This window comes from Cherax quadricarinatus, chromosome 42, assembly GCF_038502225.1.
Source record: "Cherax quadricarinatus isolate ZL_2023a chromosome 42, ASM3850222v1, whole genome shotgun sequence".
NCBI lineage: Eukaryota > Metazoa > Arthropoda > Malacostraca > Decapoda > Parastacidae > Cherax > Cherax quadricarinatus.
The window spans coordinates 4,545,745-4,565,833 of NC_091333.1; the positions used below are offsets into that span (position 1 = coordinate 4,545,745).

The following is a 20,089-nucleotide window of genomic DNA, read 5'->3' on the forward strand; positions in this document are numbered from 1 at the left end:
TGGGAGGCAGTTGAACAGTCTCGGGCCCCTGACACTTATTGTATGGTCTCTTAACGTGCTAGTGACACCCCTGCTTTTCATTGGGGGGATGGTGCATCGTCTGCCAAGTCTTTTGCTTTCGTAGTGAGTGATTTTCGTGTGCAAGTTTGGTACTAGTCCCTCTAGGATTTTCCAGGTGTATATAATCATGTATCTCTCCCTCCTGCGTTCCAGGGAATACAGGTTTAGAAACCTCAAGCGCTCCCAGTAATTGAGGTGTTTTATCTCCGTTATGCGCGCCGTGAAAGTTCTCTGTACATTTTCTAGGTCGGCAATTTCACCTGCCTTGAAAGGTGCTGTTAGAGTGCAGCAATATTCCAGCCTAGATAGAACAAGTGACCTGAAGAGTGTCATCATGGGCTTGGCCTCCCTAGTTTTGAAGGTTCTCATTATCCATCCTGTCATTTTTCTAGCAGATGCGATTGATACAATGTTATGGTCCTTGAAGGTGAGATCCTCCGACATAATCACTCCTAGGTCTTTGACGTTGGTGTTTCGCTCTATTTTGTGGCCAGAATTTGTTTTGTACTCTGATGAAGATTTAATTTCCTCATGTTTACCATATCTGAGTAATTGAAATTTCTCATCGTTGAACTTCATATTGTTTTCTGCAGCCCACTGAAAGATTTGGTTGATGTCCGCCTGGAGCCTTTCAGTGTCTGCAATGGAAGACACTGTCATGCAGATTCGGGTGTCATCTGCAAAGGAAGACACGGTGCTGTGGCTGACATCCTTGTCTATGTCGGATATGAGGATGAGGAACAAGATGGGAGCTAGTACTGTGCCTTGTGGGACAGAGCTTTTCACCGTAGCTGCCTCGGACTTTACTCTGTTGACGACTACTCTCTGTGTTCTGTTAGTGAGGAAATTATAGATCCATCGACCGACTTTTCCTGTTATTCCTTTAGCGCGCATTTTGTGCGCTATTACGCCATGGTCACACTTGTCGAAGGCTTTTGCAAAGTCTGTATATATTACATCTGCATTCTTTTTGTCTTCTAGTGCATTTAGGACCTTGTCGTAGTGATCCAGTAGTTGAGACAGACAGGAGCGACCTGTTCTAAACCCATGTTGCCCTGGGTTGTGTAACTGATGGGTTTCTAGATGGGTGGTGATCTTGCTTCTTAGGACCCTTTCAAAGATTTTTATGATATGGGATGTTAGTGCTATTGGTCTGTAGTTCTTTGCTGTTGCTTTACTGCCCCCTTTGTGGAGTGGGGCTATGTCTGTTGTTTTTAGTAACTGAGGGACGACCCCCGTGTCCATGCTCCCTCTCCCTTCCTTACTTACCTACTTACTTACCTACTTGCTTGCTTACTTACCTACTTGCTTGCTTACCTACTTGCTTGCTTACTTACCTACTTGCTTGCTTACTTACCTAATTGTTTACTTACCTATTTGCTTGCTTACTTACCTACTTGTTTACCTACTTGCTTGCTTACTTACCTAATTGTTTACTTACCTACTTGCTTGCTTATTTACCTAATTGTTTACTTACCTACTTGCTTGCTTACTTACCTACTTGCTTGCTTACTTACCTAATTGTTTGCTTACTTACCCACTTGCTTGCTTACTTACCTACTTGCTTGCTTACTTACCTACTTGCGTGCTTACTTTCCTACTTGCTTGCTTACTTACCTACTTGCTTGCTTGTTTCTCTACACATATGCTGCTATATACGATAATCAATGTGACTGTATATACCTGAATAAACTTACTTATACCTTGCTTGCTTACACCTCGCCGTGGCCAAAATACCAACCGAACAAGATAACTGACGCTCACTTCCCTGACTAATTTCAAATCATTCCCTGCAATATATGAAGCATATGTATAGATAATAATTACAGTGTGACATAATGGCAGGTGGTAAATAAGGCCACACTGCGTGTCAATGACAAAAGAGAGAGAAATTTGTGCAAAAATACGACTTGTGTGTTGCCGCCATGCATTGTTTTGTTGACATGAGAGGTACTAGTGGAGGGAGGTGCTAGTGAGCTAGTGTGGGTTAGTGTGTGTCTCCTGAGCTCTCCTGACACTTATTTTCCACTCCTTGTACATCAACGTTATACAACTATGGCTGTGGATATATTACACACTAGGAATTTCTTCCTGCGGTGTATGTGTGGGATCTATATGTTTGCCTTCGGGTCTCTATATCTGCAGGTTCCGGGTAAGAATAAAATTAATTTTTGTTATATATGACCATACCAGTGAAAATAAGTCACTTTTGACTAGTTTGGGTTATCCTAAATATTAATTAATCAACCCATATGCTGCTATATGTGATGATTTATGTAATTTATTTAAGTACACCTATACCTTAATAAACTTATCGATAATTTTTTTTTTTGAATGCAATGCAGTGTTGTAAATTATGTTAATATTGATGTAACTGCGTATTGTAAGGTATTTGTGATGTATCATGTGAGGTGTTGCATTTTACGTTACAAAAATCACTTAATTTCATGCTTATATGTGTTTGAGAAATTTGATTTATTAAATTAATGGATGTGGTGCTCATAAATATAAACCGAATGTCATTATACTTACTCTTAACTTCCCCTCAAGGAATGTCATTATACTTACTCTCAACTTCCCCTCAAGGAATGTCATTATACTTACTCTTAACTTCCCCTCAAGGAATGTCATTATACTTACTCTCAACTTCCCCTCAAGGAATGTCATTATACTTACTCTCAACTTCCCCTCAAGGAATGTCATTATACTTACTCTCAACTTCCCCTCAAGGAATGTCATTATACTTACTCTCAACTTCCCTTCAAGGAATGCCATTATACTCACAACTTCCCTTCAAGGAAGCTTCCTTGATGCTAGTGAAGGGCTCTTGATCTAGGGAATTGGGTCTGTGCTCCAGTTCCCTAAATTAAGCCTGAATATCTTCCATCCCCCTCCCCCACAGGTGCTGTATAATCCTACGGGTTTAGCTCTCCCCATGATTATAATAATAATAATAATAATAATAATAATAATAATAATAATTACTCTCAACTTTACTTTCAAGGACCTCAATGGAAATAAGTTGCCTTGACTTTTATTATTCTAGCACAAGGTAATTTACACATATGCTGCTATGTATTATAATTTATGTAACTCTATTTATGTGTACCTGTACCTGAATAAACTTACTATAGTAGAAAAGGTTTACAGTATCACAGTTACTGGAGTTGCTTACCTGTTTTAACTTTTAAGGTTTAAGTAATAATATATTACAAGGCCCCTGTTTGAAATAAGTCACTTTTTCCTGACATTTTTTGGGTTATCCTAAATAATATACACTATGTATAATCATTGTATGATCACGGTGCCCCGTGGCTTGATCACTAAAGCTCTTACTTCACATGGTGAGGGTATGCATTCGATTCCCAGCGCGGGTAGAAACATTGGGCGTGTTTCTTTACACTGGTTGTATATATTCACCCATCAGTAAAATGAGCACCTGGGAGTTAGTCGACTGGTGTTGGTCGCATCCTGGAACAAGGACCTGGTAAGGATATTTGCAGTTTTGAATTATAGTATTGGCAGGTTTCTGGCAAGACAGTGATGAGAGTGAGTGATGATGAAAGTTTTTTTTTGGGGGGGGGAGGGGAGGGGGTCACCCTCCCTCCCTCCCTTGGTGCCAGATGGCTGGTGTGTTAAAAAAAATCTGGTTAAGTTTTAACTACAAACTGTAAATTCATTTCATTCATGTAATATAGGATTCATGTTTGAATGCGCTTTTTTATGTAATACCACACTGTAAATTTAATTAGTGCAAAAAATTCAGTGCTCATATTTTAATAACTGGAAACTGTTTTAGCATCTCATGCAAATGCTGTCACGTTCATTTCTCCAGTTTCTGTAAGATGTGACTAGTAGTATTGTTGATCTACTGCACATTGATGCATTCAAAACATTAATTTCTTGCAGGTTTGTATGGAGAAAAGGGAATTCTGCCTGCCCACACACAGCTGCCAAATCTCAAATACCCAAAGCAGTGTTTTTATGATAAACTAACTGTGCTGTGTTTCTCATCTTATGTTGGTCTGAATGTCTCCTATATGATGGAGCTGCTGACCCTTGTTGGAACTGTGCTTAGCTTTGTGGGGTAAGCATGCATATTTTGGAGATAAATTTTCAGTAAAAAAAAAAATGAGTAACTTTTTTTTTATTTAGGAACATTTTTTTTAAGTATTTTGTTTATTACTTCACATACACTGTGTATCATTTTAATGTTCACTGCTATATATTCCATCCAGCAGCTGGTAAATCCATATGATAGTGTAAATTATTTCATCTCATGTTCACGGTTGTATGCGTAGTTAATATAAAAGTCGTTATTGCACTAGATATATAAATCCTGTGGCTTTATTTAAATTTAATTTACAGAGCATAGTTATAATTTGTTTTCTTTTGTAGGATTTATCCTCCAGTGGACACGTATTTTATGTCAATTTTCTATATTGCTAATTGCTGATTATTATTATTATTATTATAAACAGGTGTTGGAGGACAGATGGGCTAGTGAGAATACAGGCAATGGGGTAGAAGATGTATGGGGTAAGTTTAAGAATATAGTGTTAGTGTTCAGCAGAAGTTTGTGGTTACAGGAAAGTGGGTGTGGGAGGGAAGAAGAGCAATTGGTAGAATGATGATATAGAGAGAGTAGTAAGAGAGAAAAAGTTAGCATGTGAGAGGTTTTTACGAAGTAGATGTGATGCAAGAAGGGAGGAGTATATGGAAAGAAAGAGAGGTTAAGAGAGTGGTGAAGCAGTGTAAAAAGAGAGCAAATGAGAGAGTGGGTGAGATGTTATCAACAAATTTTGTTGAAAATAAAAAAAAGTTTTAGAGTGAGATTAATAAGCTGAGAAAGCGTAAGGAACAAATGGATTTGTTAGTTAAAAAATAGGAGAGGAGAGTTATTAAATGGAGAGTTAGAGGTATCTGGAAGATGGAGGGAATATTTTGAGGAATTGTTAAATGTTGATGAAGATAGGGAAGCTGTGATTTTGTGTATAGAGCGAGGAATAACATCTTATAGAAGTGAGGGAGAAGCAGTTGTAAGTGTGGGGGGAAATGTGTGGGGCAGTGGGTAGAATGAAAGGGAGTAAAGCAGCTGGGATTAACGGGATAAAGATAGAAATGTTAAAAGCAGGTGTGGATATAGTTTTGGAGTGGTTAGTGCTTTTATTTAGTAAATGTATGGAAGAGAGTAAGGTACCTAGGGATTGGCAGAGAGCATGCATAGTTCCCTTGTATAAAGGCAAAGGGGACAAAAGAGAGTGTAAAAATTATAGGGGAATAAGTCTGTTGAGTATACCTGGTAAAGTGTATGGTAGAGTTGTTGCTGAAAGAATTAAGAGTAAGACGGAGAGCAGGATAGCAGATGAACAAGGAGGATTTAGGAAGGGTAGGGGGTGTGTAGACCAAGTGTTTGCAGTGAAACATGTAGGTGAACAGTATTTAGATAAGGGTAAAGAGGTTTTTGTGACATTTATGGATTTGGAAAAGGCATATGATAGGGTGGATGGGGGAACAATGTGGCAGATGTTGCAAATGTATGGAATAGGAAGTAGGTTATTGAAAGCAGTGAAGAGTCTTTAATAATAATAATAATAATAATAATAATAATAATAATAATAATATCTTTAATTACTACAAGTACATGTACAAGGTATACAGGCCTAGCTGACAACAATGACATACTACTATATAGAAAGCACCTTGTTATGCTCCACATGTGGGGGAATTTAGGTCAGTGTCCCAGGATGCAACCCACACCAGTCGACTAACACCCAGGTACCCATTTTACTGATGGGGAACATAGACAACAGGTGGAAAGAAACACGCCCAATGTTTCTACTCTGGCTGGGAATCGAACCCAGACCCTCGCCGTGTGAAGCGAGAGCGTTAGCCACCAGAGCCCTTTACGAGGATAGTGAAGCTCAGGTTAGAGTATGCAGGTGAGAGGGAGATTATTTCCCAGTAAAAGTAGGCCTTAGACAGGGATACAAAGACGAAAATATTTTAAAGCAAGTAATATGTGCACTGTATATGTTTTTTGGTCTAGCTCTATTCCTCACTTAATATATGATACTGTAAACATGTTAACGGGCTTTTATATGTATTTGAAAGTAAAAAAAAGGCTATGTTTCACTTTACAGTAATTTTCAGTTTTACAGCAGTGGCCCAGAACTTAACCTGCTGTATAAGCAGGGCCCTGCTGTACTGTACAGATATAGTAATAATATTTATTATTAATATCAAATATTTCCAGGTTAACATACTTTCAGTTTTCATTCTTTTCCACCATTATCCCCATGGTTTATTTTGTGGTAAAACTCATATCATAAAGAATGCTTTACTGTACATAAAACTATCCCCATATATTGTCCATTACTGTACTAACAGTATAAACAGTTTGAACATTGTAGTTATACAGTTTGTTACTGTACAGTATAATTATTCCAGGATGGTGTGGAAGTCATGGTGTACAGCAACCCTTTTCTTCTTGCTCTGGGGGGCCTACCTATCTCTGTACCAGGTGGGACAGACTTTCTTATGGTTCCAGTGGTGAGTATAAGCACTTCATAATTTTTACCCCCTCCCAGTCTCTCATTATATCAGGCTCTCTACAGTGTAGTGAGGTGCTTCATACACAAAATTTCCCTCTTAGTTAATGGGTAGTTTAATATTTACGTAAATTATTCCGTTTAGTTAAGCATTGGGCAAAGTGCACCCTATTTCTTAAGTGGTTTAGGTTACATTTTTATTGAAAAGTAGTGGCATGATGTTCACATATATATCCGCATTAATATTGTTGAAATAGTCTCTTCTTTGTATTTTTCTATCATACTGCTTTCTCTTGCCTCTCTCTCTACTTTCTAATTTGGAATATTTTTGTTTGTGTAAGTTTGGTTTGCAAACATGCATATTCCCTCCCCCTTCCTCCCAACACTTTGGCCGTCTCCCACCAAGGCAGGGTGACCCCCCAAAAAAAAAAAAAAAAAAAAAAATAAATGCTTTCACTATCATTCACACATGATCATTGTCTTTGCAGAGGTGTGCAGATAAGACATTTTAGATGTCACTCCAAACAGCCAATATCCCAAACCCCTCCTTTAAAGTGCAGGCATTGTACTTCCCATCTCCAGGACTCAGGTTCAGCTAACCAGTTTTCCTGAATCAATTCACAAAATATTACCCTGCTCACACTCCAACAGCTCGTCAGGTCCCAGAAACCATTTGTCTCCATGCACTCCTATCTAACACAGTCACACATGCCTTCTGCATGCCCATCCCCTTGTACACAAAATCTCTTTTACCCCCACTCCCTCCATCCTTTCCTAAAATGACTCCTCTCTCCTCCCCTCCACAATAGATTTATACACCCTCCAAGTCATCCTATTTTCTCCATCCTCTCTGTATGACCAAACCACCTCAACAAACCCTCTTCAACCCTCTGAATAATACATTTAGTAACTCCACACCTAATTTCCACACTATGAATTCTCTGCATAATATTTACACCACACGTTGCCCTTAGACATGACATCTCCACTGCCTCCAGCCTCCTCCTTGCTGCAGCATTTACAACCCATGCTTCACACCCATAGAAGGGTATTGGTATCACTATACTCTTATAAATAAACTTCTTTGCCTCTATGGATAATGTTTTTTGTCTCCACAGATACCTCAATGCACCACTTGCCTTTTTTTCTTCGTCAGTTCTATGGTTAACCTCTTCCTTCATAACCGGCAAGTCTACTTTCAAATATCTGAAAACATTCACTTCTTCCATACCCCCTCCCTCCAATGAGATATCCAATTTTTTCTTACCTAACTCGTGTGATACCCTCATCACCTTACTCTTATCTATGTTCACTTTCAACTTTCTACCTTTACACACCCTCCCAAACTCGTCCACTAACCTTTGCAACTTCTCTTTAGAATCTCCCAAAAGCACAATATCTAACAGCAAAAAGTAACTATGTCAACTCCCGTTTTGTACATTAGTCCCCATAATTTAATCCCACCCCTTTCACCAACACTCTACCATTTACTTCTTTTACAACATTATAAATATGTTAAATAACCATGGTGACATTATGCATCCCTTTCTAAGGCCAACTTTTACTGGAAAGTAATCTCCTTCTCCCCTACACGCCCTAACCTGAGCCTTGCTATCCTTATAAAAACTCTTTACAGCATTTGGTAACCTATCACCTATTCCATACACTTGCAACATCTGCCACATTGCTCCCCTGTCCACCCTCTCATATGCCTTTTCTAAATCCATAAATGTAATGAAAACTTCCCTACCTTTATCTAAATATTGTTCACTTATATGCTTCAATGTAAACACTTGGTCTACACATCCCCTACCCATTCTAAAGCCTCCTGCTCTCTGCCTTACCTTTAATTCTTTCAGTAATAACCCTTCCATACACATTACCTGGTATGATTAGTATACTCGGCATTATTTTAGGTGTATAAATTGTATACAAGTCAGGAAGTGTGAGCATAATAAGTTTTGAGTTTCCCGTACTGGGATAAGTTTTAGATAGATCGAAACATTTTATTACTTTTTTTATATCCATCTAAAACTGTCATTATTTATTATTTGAAGGGATATACTGCTGCTGGAGATTGGGTTTCTTACCATCTTAGTAGCTCCAGTAAGCCGGCGTGCCTGGTCTGAGTATCGCCCAAGGAATCTAGTAACAATGTGGTTGATCCGCTGGGCACTCTTCAGACTCATGTTTGCTTCTGGGGTTGTTAAGCTTCAAAGTAGCTGCCCAACTTGGTGGGGCTTGACAGGTGTGTAAATTCCAGAGCAACTTAATATATTTTGCAGGCTATTCAAAATGGGAGCAAGATTTTACAAAGTCAACTGTACTTAATATATGAACATATGGATAAATGATTATCAATTAATTGTTAATTTTTGTAAAATATTTTTCTTATGTTTTGTTTGTTTTTTGTTCTGCAGCCTTACCTCTGCATTATGAATCTCAGTGCATCCCAACTGCACTGGCATGGTTCATGTACAAGCTTCCTTTGTGGTGGCACAAACTCTGTGTAGTTGCCACATTCATCATTGAGATTCCTGTGCCATTTCTGTTTTTCAGCCCTGTGCGTTCACACAGGATATTCAGCTGTTACACTCAGGTTAGTGAAAGCAATGTGTTAGAGAAATGATAGTTAATATATGTTGGTTATTTCAAAAAAATATACAGCCTCTCCTCACTTAACAATGGAGTTCTGTTCTAAGACCATGTTGGTAAACAAATTCATTGCTAAGTGAGGAGCATACTAAAATAGTAGTGGGTTTGTGTCAGCCACCTATGATATTGTTGTAATGTCACTTTTGCACCATTGATAACATTTCTGATATATTTTTAAATGTTTATACAGTAGTGTACTCTGTATTCTAATTGACAGAATACAGGAAATCAGCTCTAATATACATTATTTAGGTATGTATACTGGTCACAGAGCCAGTCATCAGTCCAAGTCATTGGTAAACGAGTACATTGCTAAGGGAGAAGAGGCTGTACTTTCAACAAACTGGCCGTATCCTACCGAGGCAGGGTGGCCCAAAAAAGAAAAAAAGTTTCTCTTTTGAAATTTAGTAGTATATGCAGGAGAAATGGTTACTAGCCCCTTGCTCCTGGCATTTTATTTGCCTCTTATGACACACATGACTTACGGAGAAAGAATTCTGTTCCACTTCCCCATGGAGATAAGAGGAAATAAACAAGAACAAGAACTAGTAAGAAAATAGAAGAAAACCCAGAGGAGTGTGTATTTATATGCTTGTATATGCATGCATAGTGTGACCTAAGTGTAAGGAGAAGTAGCAAGTCTACCCGAAACCTTGCATTTTTTTTTTTTTTTAACAAACTGGCCGATCCCACCAAGGCAGGGTGGCCCAAAAAGAAAAACAAAAGTTCTCTTTTTAAATTTAGTAATTTATACAGAAGAAGGGGTTACTAGGCCCTTGCTCCCAGCATTTTAGTCACCTCTTACAACACGCATGGCTTACGGAGGAAGAATTCTGTTCCACTTCCCCATGGAGATAGGAAATAAACAAGAACAAGAACTAGAAAGAAAATAGAAGAAAAGCCAGAGGGGTGTGTATATATATGCTTGTACATGTATGTGTAGTGTGACCTAAGTGTAAGTAGAAGTAGCAAGACGTACCTGAAATCTTGCATGTTTATGAGATGGAAAAAAAGACACCGGCAATCCTACCATCATGTAAAACAGTTACAGGTTTCCGTTTCACACTCACTTAACAAGACAGTAGTACCTCCCTGGGCAGTTGCTGTCTACCAGTCTACTACACCCGACTTACCTTTATATCTTGAATAAATTATGCAAGATAGATGCATTGAATTGAATTGTCTATATGAATTACATATACAGTGCCTCAATAGTACTAAGATAAAAGTAATAAAAATGTAGAATTTTTATGCACAAGCTTTTCAGAGAATCTCACTTTCAGAGATCACAACAGTGCCTCTTATCATATCTAGGAAAATGATAGGATGGATAATGAAAACCTTCAAAACTAGGGATGCTTGGCCAATGATTTTCAGTGCAGCAGCCATCTTCCACTGGGGTAGGGTCACCTAAAAAGAAAATAAAAAAATTTTCTTATTATATGTAGTAATAAGGTAATCACTTGTGTATATTTAATGGCATATGGTAACTGTCTTTAATGGGAGTCTTTTTTAAGGAGTCATTCCAGTTTTTCAGTTTACACTAGACTCATCTGTGAAAACTCGTCCAAGAGCTTCAGGAAACCCTCCTATTCTGAGAACCTGGACTTTCCAAATTACTTTCAGGTTATAGAAGCATACTTATGCTGTTCTTCAGTCATGCTTTTTTGGAACATAATATTGAAAGTAGAGTGAGGATGTTGTAGTTCAGAGGGTCATCTGAATTGTGATGTCTGCACACTTTTGTCAAGAAAACTGTTGAATAAATGATGGTGAAATGTGTTTTTTCCTCAGGTCATCCTACCTTGATGGACTATGACTAGTATTTTAAAATTGCTGTCACATGCAGAAGATTAATGTATTTTTATTTTTGATTGAAAAATAAACACTTAGGCAATTTGACTACTAGCCTCAGTCACCTACACTTGTTGGCAGTATCACACAATGGTCTACTGAATATCTCTGCCTCTATAATATTTTTTGTGATTACAGCTGTTGGATGGAAAGCCATTTATAGGTTAATGTAATAACTGGATCACAATGTTGCACAAATTAACTTTGGATATTGTACATTAAAAGGAATTTACAATGTAAAATGTGAACATAATTTTAGGAAGTAAGTTTTAATGCACTTTATTTTTGTCAAGAAATTTTAAGACTGAGATTTAGGTCTTTTCATCTGTTGATCTGGTACATGTATATTTTCATAGAATTTAAAGAAATTTGTTGTTAAACTTCTTTCAGATTTTCTTGCAAATTATGATCATCTTTACTGGAAATTATAATTTCTTCAACTTACTGACCATCACACTGTGTTTGTCGCTGATGGATGATATGCACCTCTGCTATCAGCACGGTTAGTGTTCCTGCAATTGCATGTTTTTTTTTATGTATGCATGTATGTGTGTACCAAACTTTTCCCTGTTAGAATACTTGTTTACTTTGAGTATACTTCATGTTTTATAGACTAGAAAACCTTACATCTGAGTCATTTTCTGATAGTTATTTATTTTTTAAAGTCTGGTATTATGTTGTTGTATACTGAATGTGTTTGAAACATATTTATGATCCCAATTGCAAATTCCATATTATATAGAGTATCCTAGGGTAGAATGAGAAATTAAGAATGTCTTGGCTAAAAAGTGAAGAAACCAGGGAAATGTTGTCATAAAGAGGGAATCTTGATATAAATAATGCAAAGATTATTTATTATTTTATTTTTTATTATCACACCGGCCGATTCCCACCAAGGCAGGGTGGCCCGAAAAAGAAAAACTTTCACCATCATTCACTCCATCACTGTCTTGCCAGAAGGGTGCTTTACACTACAGTTTTTAAACTGCAACATTAACACCCCTCCTTCAGAGTGCAGGCACTGCACTTCCCATCTCCAGGACTCAAGTCCGGCCTGCCGGTTTCCCTGAATCCCTTCACAAATGTTACCCTGCTCACACTCCAACAGCACGTCAAGTATTAAAAACCATTTGTCTCCATTCACTCCTATCAAACACGCTCACGCATGCCTGCTGGAAGTCCAAGCCCCTCGCACACAAAACCTCCTTTACCCCCTCCCTCCAACCCTTCCTAGGCCGACCCCTACCCCGCCTTCCTTCCACTACAGACTGATACACTCTTGAAGTCATTCTGTTTCGCTCCATTCTCTCTACATGTCCGAACCACCTCAACAACCCTTCCTCAGCCCTCTGGACAACAGTTTTGGTAATCCCGCACCTCCTCCTAACTTCCAAACTACGAATTCTCTGCATTATATTCACACCACACATTGCCCTCAGACATGACATCTCCACTGCCTCCAGCCTTCTCCTCGCTGCAACATTCATCACCCACGCTTCACACCCATATAAGAGCGTTGGTAAAACTATACTCTCATACATTCCCCTCTTTGCCTCCAAGGACAAAGTTCTTTGTCTCCACAGACTCCTAAGTGCACCACTCACTCTTTTTCCCTCATCAATTCTATGATTCACCTCATCTTTCATAGACCCATCCGCTGACACGTCCACTCCCAAATATCTGAATACGTTCACCTCCTCCATACTCTCTCCCTCCAATCTGATATTCAATCTTTCATCACCTAATCTTTTTGTTATCCTCATAACCTTACTCTTTCCTGTATTCACCTTTAATTTTCTTCTTTTGCACACCCTACCAAATTCATCCACCAATCTCTGCAACTTCTCTTCAGAATCTCCCAAGAGCACAGTGTCATCAGCAAAGAGCAGCTGTGACAACTCCCACTTTGTGTGTGATTCTTTATCTTTTAACTCCACGCCTCTTGCCAAGACCCTCGCATTTACTTCTCTTACAACCCCATCTATAAATATATTAAACAACCATGGTGACATCACACATCCTTGTCTAAGGCCTACTTTTACTGGGAAAAAATTTCCCTCTTTCCTACATACTCTAACTTGAGCCTCACTATCCTCGTAAAAACTCTTCACTGCTTTCAGTAACCTACCTCCTACACCATACACTTGCAACATCTGCCACATTGCCCCCCTATCCACCCTGTCATACGCCTTTTCCAAATCCATAAATGCCACAAAGACCTCTTTAGCCTTATCTAAATACTGTTCACTTATATGTTTCACTGTAAACACCTGGTCCACACACCCCCTACCTTTCCTAAAGCCTCCTTGTTCATCTGCTATCCTATTCTCCGTCTTACTCTTAATTCTTTCAATTATAACTCTACCATACACTTTACCAGGTACACTCAACAGACTTCTCCCCCTATAATTTTTGCACTCTCTTTTATCCCCTTTGCCTTTATACAAAGGAACTATGCATGCTCTCTGCCAATCCCTAGGTACCTTACCCTCTTCCATACATTTATTAAATAATTGCACCAACCACTCCAAAACTATATCCCCACCTGCTTTTAACATTTCTATCTTTATCCCATCAATCCCGGCTGCCTTACCCCCTTTCATTTTACCTACTGCCTCACGAACTTCCCCCACACTCACAACTGGCTCTTCCTCACTCCTACAAGATGTTATTCCTCCTTGCCCTATACACGAAATCACAGCTTCCCTATCTTCATCAACATTTAACAATTCCTCAAAATATTCCTTCCATCTTCCCAATACCTCTAACTCTCCATTTAATAACTCTCCTCTCCTATTTTTAACTGACAAATCCATTTGTTCTCTAGGCTTTCTTAACTTGTTAATCTCACTCCAAAACTTTTTCTTATTTTCAACAAAATTTGTTGATAACATCTCACCCACTCTCTCATTTGCTCTCTTTTTACATTGCTTCACCACTCTCTTAACTTCTCTCTTTTTCTCCATATACTCTTCCCTCCTTGCATCACTTCTACTTTGTAAAAACTTCTCATATGCTAACTTTTTCTCCCTTACTACTCTCTTTACATCATCATTCCACCAATCGCTCCTCTTCCCTCCTGCACCCACTTTCCTGTAACCACAAACTTCTGCTGAACACTCTAACACTACATTTTTAAACCTACCCCATACCTCTTCGACCCCATTGCCTATGCTCTCATTAGCCCATCTATCCTCCAATAGCTGTTTATATCTTACCCTAACTGCCTCCTCTTTTAGTTTATAAACCTTCACCTCTCTCTTCCCTGATGCTTCTATTCTCCTTGTATCCCATCTACCTTTTACTCTCAGTGTAGCTACAACTAGAAAGTGATCTGATATATCTGTGGCCCCTCTATAAACATGTACATCCTGAAGTCTACTCAACAGTCTTTTATCTACCAATACATAATCCAACAAACTACTGTCATTTCGCCCTACATCATATCGTGTATACTTATTTATCCTCTTTTTCTTAAAATATGTATTACCTATAACTAAACCCCTTTCTATACAAAGTTCAATCAAAGGGCTCCCATTATCATTTACACCTGGCACCCCAAACTTACCTACCACACCCTCTCTAAAAGTTTCTCCTACTTTAGCATTCAAGTCCCCTACCACAATTACTCTCTCACTTGGTTCAAAGGCTCCTATACATTCACTTAACATCTCCCAAAATCTCTCTCTCTCCTCTGCATTCCTCTCTTCTCCAGGTGCATACACGCTTATTATGACCCACTTCTCGCATCCAACCTTTACTTTAATCCACATACTTCTTGAATTTACACATTCATATTCTCTTTTCTCCTTCCATAACTGATCATTTAACATTACTGCTACCCCTTCCTTTGCTCTAACTCTCTCAGATACTCCAGATTTAATCCCATTTATTTCCCCCCACTGAAACTCTCCTACCCCCTTCAGCTTTGTTTCGCTTAGGGCCAGGACATCCAACTTCTTTTCATTCATAACATCAGCAATCATCTGTTTCTTGTCATCCGCACTACATCCACGCACATTTAAGCAACCCAGTTTTATAAAGTTTTTCTTCTTCTCTTTTTTAGTAATTGTATACAGGAGAAGGGGTTACTAGCCCATTGCTCCCGGCATTTTAGTCGCCTCATACGACACGCATGGCTTACGGAGGAAAGATTCTTTTCCACTTCCCCATGGACAATAGAAGAAATAAAAAAGAACAAGAGCTATTTAGAAAAAGGAGAAAAACCTAGATGTATGTATATATATATATGCATGTGCGTGTCTGTGAAGTGTGACCAAAGTGTAAGTAGGAGTAGCAAGATATCCCTGTTATCTTAGCGTGTTTATGAGACAGAAAAAGAAACCAGCAATCCTACCATCATGCAAAACAATTACAGGTTTTTGTTTCACAGTCATCTGGCAGGACGGTAGTACTTCCCTGGGTGGTTGCTGTCTACCAACCTACTACCTATCAAAGATTATTTATGTTAGACAATAAAATTATGTTTTATGAGCGAGGTAAATACTAAATGCCTCTTCATTGTGTTTTAGAGGCATCCTAAGGAATACTTTTAGATAGAATTTTATTACATTAAATTTTAAATTTTATTGTAATTTACATGAATTTACTGAAGAATGTGTCTTAAATTTTGCAGTTAAAGATCTCTCGTTTGGGTTTATATCATACGTGAAGGGCACCTGCAGCTGGATCGGCAAGTGGGTTGGCTTTGGAATCTTAGCTTACTACACTATGGCCTACTTCTCATTGCGAGTCACACCACAAGGGACAATTGAGTGTAGCATAGGTAAGCTTGGTTTCTTTGGGGAGGAGAGAGGAAAAAAGGGGCCTTATGGATGCTTCTATATTTATGTGTGATATTTCAAGTATATATGAGGGTTTCAGAGTATTAAATAATATTAACAAAATTTTCTAGTATTCTGCACAAAGAGAACATACTGTGTCTTGATGTTGATTAAAAAGCATAAAATTGAAAGAAAGTGATCACCTTTTTTTTCAGCATTTAATCGAGAAGAGTTTGATGCCTGGATGTCCCGAGCTGTGCCCCTCAGTATAGCTATTGGAGCTTTTTCCCTAGTCATTACAATAGCAGAAGCTCTCACTTCTGCATTGTTTGAAGTTCGTGGCTGCCTTGACAGGTTTGGCGTCTTCAGCACAACATTTGTCTACTCACTTGCTGCCATTATCATGTTTGGAATCAGTTTGGTTAGTAGTGGCTTATATTTGTAAAAGTTTACATGTATTGTGAGATAACTGCTTCAGTGGGATGTGGCCAGTTTGTTGAAAGAAGAAGATTTATTTTCCATAGACACCAATGTTATAATATTGTTTGTTGAAAGAAAGACGTGTTCCTTAACCATAATATTCTACATTTGATTTCATATATTTGAACACTGAATTAAGAACAATGAGCAGTACTCAGATGGGTCCCTCTATCTTTCCTTTCCTCTCATTTCCCACTCATGCTCTCTTACCTTCCTCCCCCATTCCACTCCCTCTTGGATTGCATCTGACAATACTGTATGCATAGCATTGAGTAAGCTGCTTTCCTCACTTGCATACATCTGATAGAACATTGCAAGGCCAGCAGAATTAGGACTTGTTTTCCTCTTTCCCCTCTCTCCCTCACTCACTCTCTCTCTCACACAACCCTGCATGGCAGCATTGTCTCCCTTTCTTCCATTCATGTACATTTAACAATACATACTATAAAGCCAGCAACAGTAGTACTGCTTCTCTACCACTCGCTCTCATATTGCATTCAACACAAACACTACACAAGCAACATAAGTGACTACCTTTGCTTCTCACATTGTGGGAGTTAATGAGAATTTCCCTTTTTATTTATCTAGGTTCCATATTCGGTGTTAGATAGGCCGACAAATCAACGCGTCTGGCCTGTGTTTCAAAATTTTTATGAACACACTTCTGACTTGCAACTAACCTCTGCCTATGGACTCTTCCGTCGTATGACTGGAGTTGGTGGAAGACCAGAAGTAATATTGGAGGGTGCCAACAGCCTTGATGGGCCTTGGATTGTGTATGAATTTCCTTACAAGCCAGGAGCCTTAGATTCTGCACCCCCTTTAGTAGGTCAGTGAATTCATGTACTAATTAGTGTATTACAATATATTTTTATAGAAATATTTTGGACAGATCATATATTTTTTAGAGTCTTGACTCTAATATCATTAAATTGCTATTGCCTTTTAATATTTCCTTTATTAGTAAGGTTTTAGTAATTTAATCTGAAGGAATAGTAACTGATAAAGAGAACCTGTCTATTCTTGGATTTCATTTCCATTACCACATCACTACCTATTTGTGACTTAGTTTTGAACCTCAGTTACATCTCACACCATCTCTTATGTTATTTCAGCTCCTCACCAGCCACGCGTGGATTGGCAGTTGTGGTTTGCTGCTCTGGGAACATATAACCAGAACCCTTGGCTCATCTCCTTGGCTTACCGCCTTCTTTCTGGCCAGCCTGAAGTAATTTCTTTGTTGGATCCTTCCTCAGCTTGGAGAGACTCCCCGCCAAAATATATTAAAGCTTCTAAATACTTGTATCATTTCACAGACACTATTGAAGGGTAAGTAAAACTAGAATTAAAATTTCAGAACAATTTGCCTTATTGTTTTTCTTTATTTTTTGCCTCTTATTGGCCTTATTTTCCATCCTCCTCCTCAGCATTCCTCTTCCTTCATTGGAAGGGGAGGGGGGAGGTAGGAATTTCTTGATACTGATGGGTTCTTCATTTGAGGAATTAGAGCATACCTTCCTTTAATTGGATCAAGTTTGATTGCCACCCTATGGGTTTAGCACTTCACTATGAACATAATAGTGGTTATCACTGTATGTGTGACTGAAAAAACAGAGGTTAAAGAAAGCACAGAAACAAGTATACAGAAAATGAGCATCTGGTTGAGCACAAATAGGGAGTGAGTCCACCTTGCAGTCAGCAGATGGAAGATCAAATCACTACATCTTGTGCTGAATAACCCACATGGGTTTAGCACTTAATATAAAATAAAAAAAAAATTAAAAAATAGAAATGATGTGAACAAACCAGCATTGCCCATTACAGCAAACCCTCAAATTAACAGACCTTTATTTAACAGTTTTTGGCAATTGCAGTCATGCACTGCATAACGGCATTTTGGTCAGCAGTGGACCACGTATACAACTGTAGTGTAAACAAACCTACTGCGCTGCCATTCACATAAAAGTATAGCACGTACAATTATGTATAATACATAATACTTGATAATAAACAACTATGATACCGGTTTATGTATTTACTGTACTGTACTTTTTATCGTTATTCTAGAATGTACTCTTTCTACTTAAGAAACAAAAGTTTTTTGCAAAACAGTACATCGTGTTATGCCGACAGCAGCCTCGTACATCTCATGTTTACCGTACTGTAGTACTACAGATTACAATACCTGTATTCGTAGTGTCCTGTTGTCTTCTGTCATTGGACCAAGTCTGCTGATTCAGAATTTTGTCTGTCAAATCATAGATTGGAAGTTTTTGACAGTTGGCAATATTGTATGCCCCTCCTCACTGTTAGCCTGTTAATTAGAGGGGTCACTGTATTTTGGCTTAAACTTGTTAGATGACAGTATTTTTAGGATAGTTGCAGATATTTTCCCCCTCCCTCTCCCCTGGCTCTGCAATATTGAATAGACACTTAGCTTTATAGCCTATTTTATTATAATATTAGCTGAATATTTGTTTAATGTGCATGTCTTATGTTCACTTTAACACTTGTATCCAATACCAGCAGGGAATCCGGAATGTGGTGGAAACGTACACGAGAAGCCGACTACCTTCCCATTTTCACCGTGGATCATGCACCACTTGTCGAATACTTGCGCAAGATTGGCACCATTGGTACAATGGATATACCAGCCACTAATCAGCCTCTACAGCAAGGATTAAATACATTAAGAAACTTTGTTGATAAACTTGAACCAGCACTTGTTTTGTGGGGTTTGTTTATAACAGCTTGTGCTATCATTTGGGCAAAAGGAAGCACAAAGCCTATTGTAATGTATACTACTGGCACTTCAAGACAAAAAGGAGGAAGATGTTGAGCATTTTATCCATTTCAACATAGTAGCATAGCAAAATATGTAGGACAATCTCCAAAAATATCATCTTATAATGAAGGAAAACTTATATTTTTGTTTACATTAGATATGTAGCAGATTTAGTACTAGGGTCATGGATTTCGGTATGGTTGAAGATTCTCAGGTTTTGTTCATTTTTAGTATAGTTTTATCCTTCCATCTGTCTCTCATTTAAATAATACTTGTGATGAAGCCAATACTTACAGTTATTTAGTAATTGCTACAAGAAAAATAGTAACTAGGTAAGTAATTTTCGTTCATAGTAATTCTCTGTTCATTAATGAGGTACTAGCAAATCATTGGAAATTTATTCATATATAGCAAACTTGCAATATGGTATATTTTTTCTCTCACCAAGAGGCGAAAATGAAAGGGAATAAATGCCACTTGTCAATACATACAATACACTTTCTTCTTCTTCTTTCAACACACCGGCCGTATCCCACCGAGGCGGGGTGGCCCAAAAGGAAAAACGAAAGTTTCTCCTTTTACATTTAGTAATATATACAGGAGAAGGGGTTACTAGCCCCTTGCTCCCGGCATTTTAGCATGTATATATATGCTTGTACATGTATGTGTAGTGTGACCTAAGTGTAAGTAGAAGTAGCAAGATGTACCTGAAATTTTGCATGTTTATGAGACAGAAAAAGGGACACCAGCAATCCTACCATCATGTAAAACAATTACAGGCTTTCGTTTTACACTCACTTGGCAGGACGGTAGTACCTCCCTGGGCGGCTGCTGTCTACCAACCTACTACCTACAATACAATACACATGAGTGAATAATAGCAAAGACATTAATGGAATGTTCAGTGGCAAAGAGGTACA

The 20,089-nt window shown here is 38.4% G+C and overlaps 1 protein-coding gene across 2 annotated transcripts; it reads left to right on the forward strand.

The window, feature by feature from the left end:
• Window positions 1-1,985: 1,985 nt before the first annotated feature.
• LOC128695603 (lipase maturation factor 2) lies at window positions 1,986-19,685 on the forward strand. Of its 2 annotated transcripts, none has more exons than XM_053786320.2 (11): window positions 1,986-2,212; window positions 3,970-4,147; window positions 6,511-6,612; window positions 8,669-8,859; window positions 9,032-9,210; window positions 11,511-11,622; window positions 15,757-15,906; window positions 16,120-16,325; window positions 16,973-17,213; window positions 17,500-17,713; window positions 18,911-19,685. In XM_053786320.2, exons 1-11 carry the CDS (start codon window positions 2,116-2,118, stop codon window positions 19,221-19,223), a joined length of 1,983 nt encoding a protein of 660 aa, XP_053642295.1. In that variant the 5' UTR covers window positions 1,986-2,115; the 3' UTR covers window positions 19,224-19,685. The 2 variants fall into 2 exon arrangements, with proteins under 2 accessions (XP_053642295.1, XP_053642296.1); XM_053786321.2 differs by having other exon boundaries at window positions 18,914-19,358.
• Window positions 19,686-20,089: the final 404 nt, after the last annotated feature.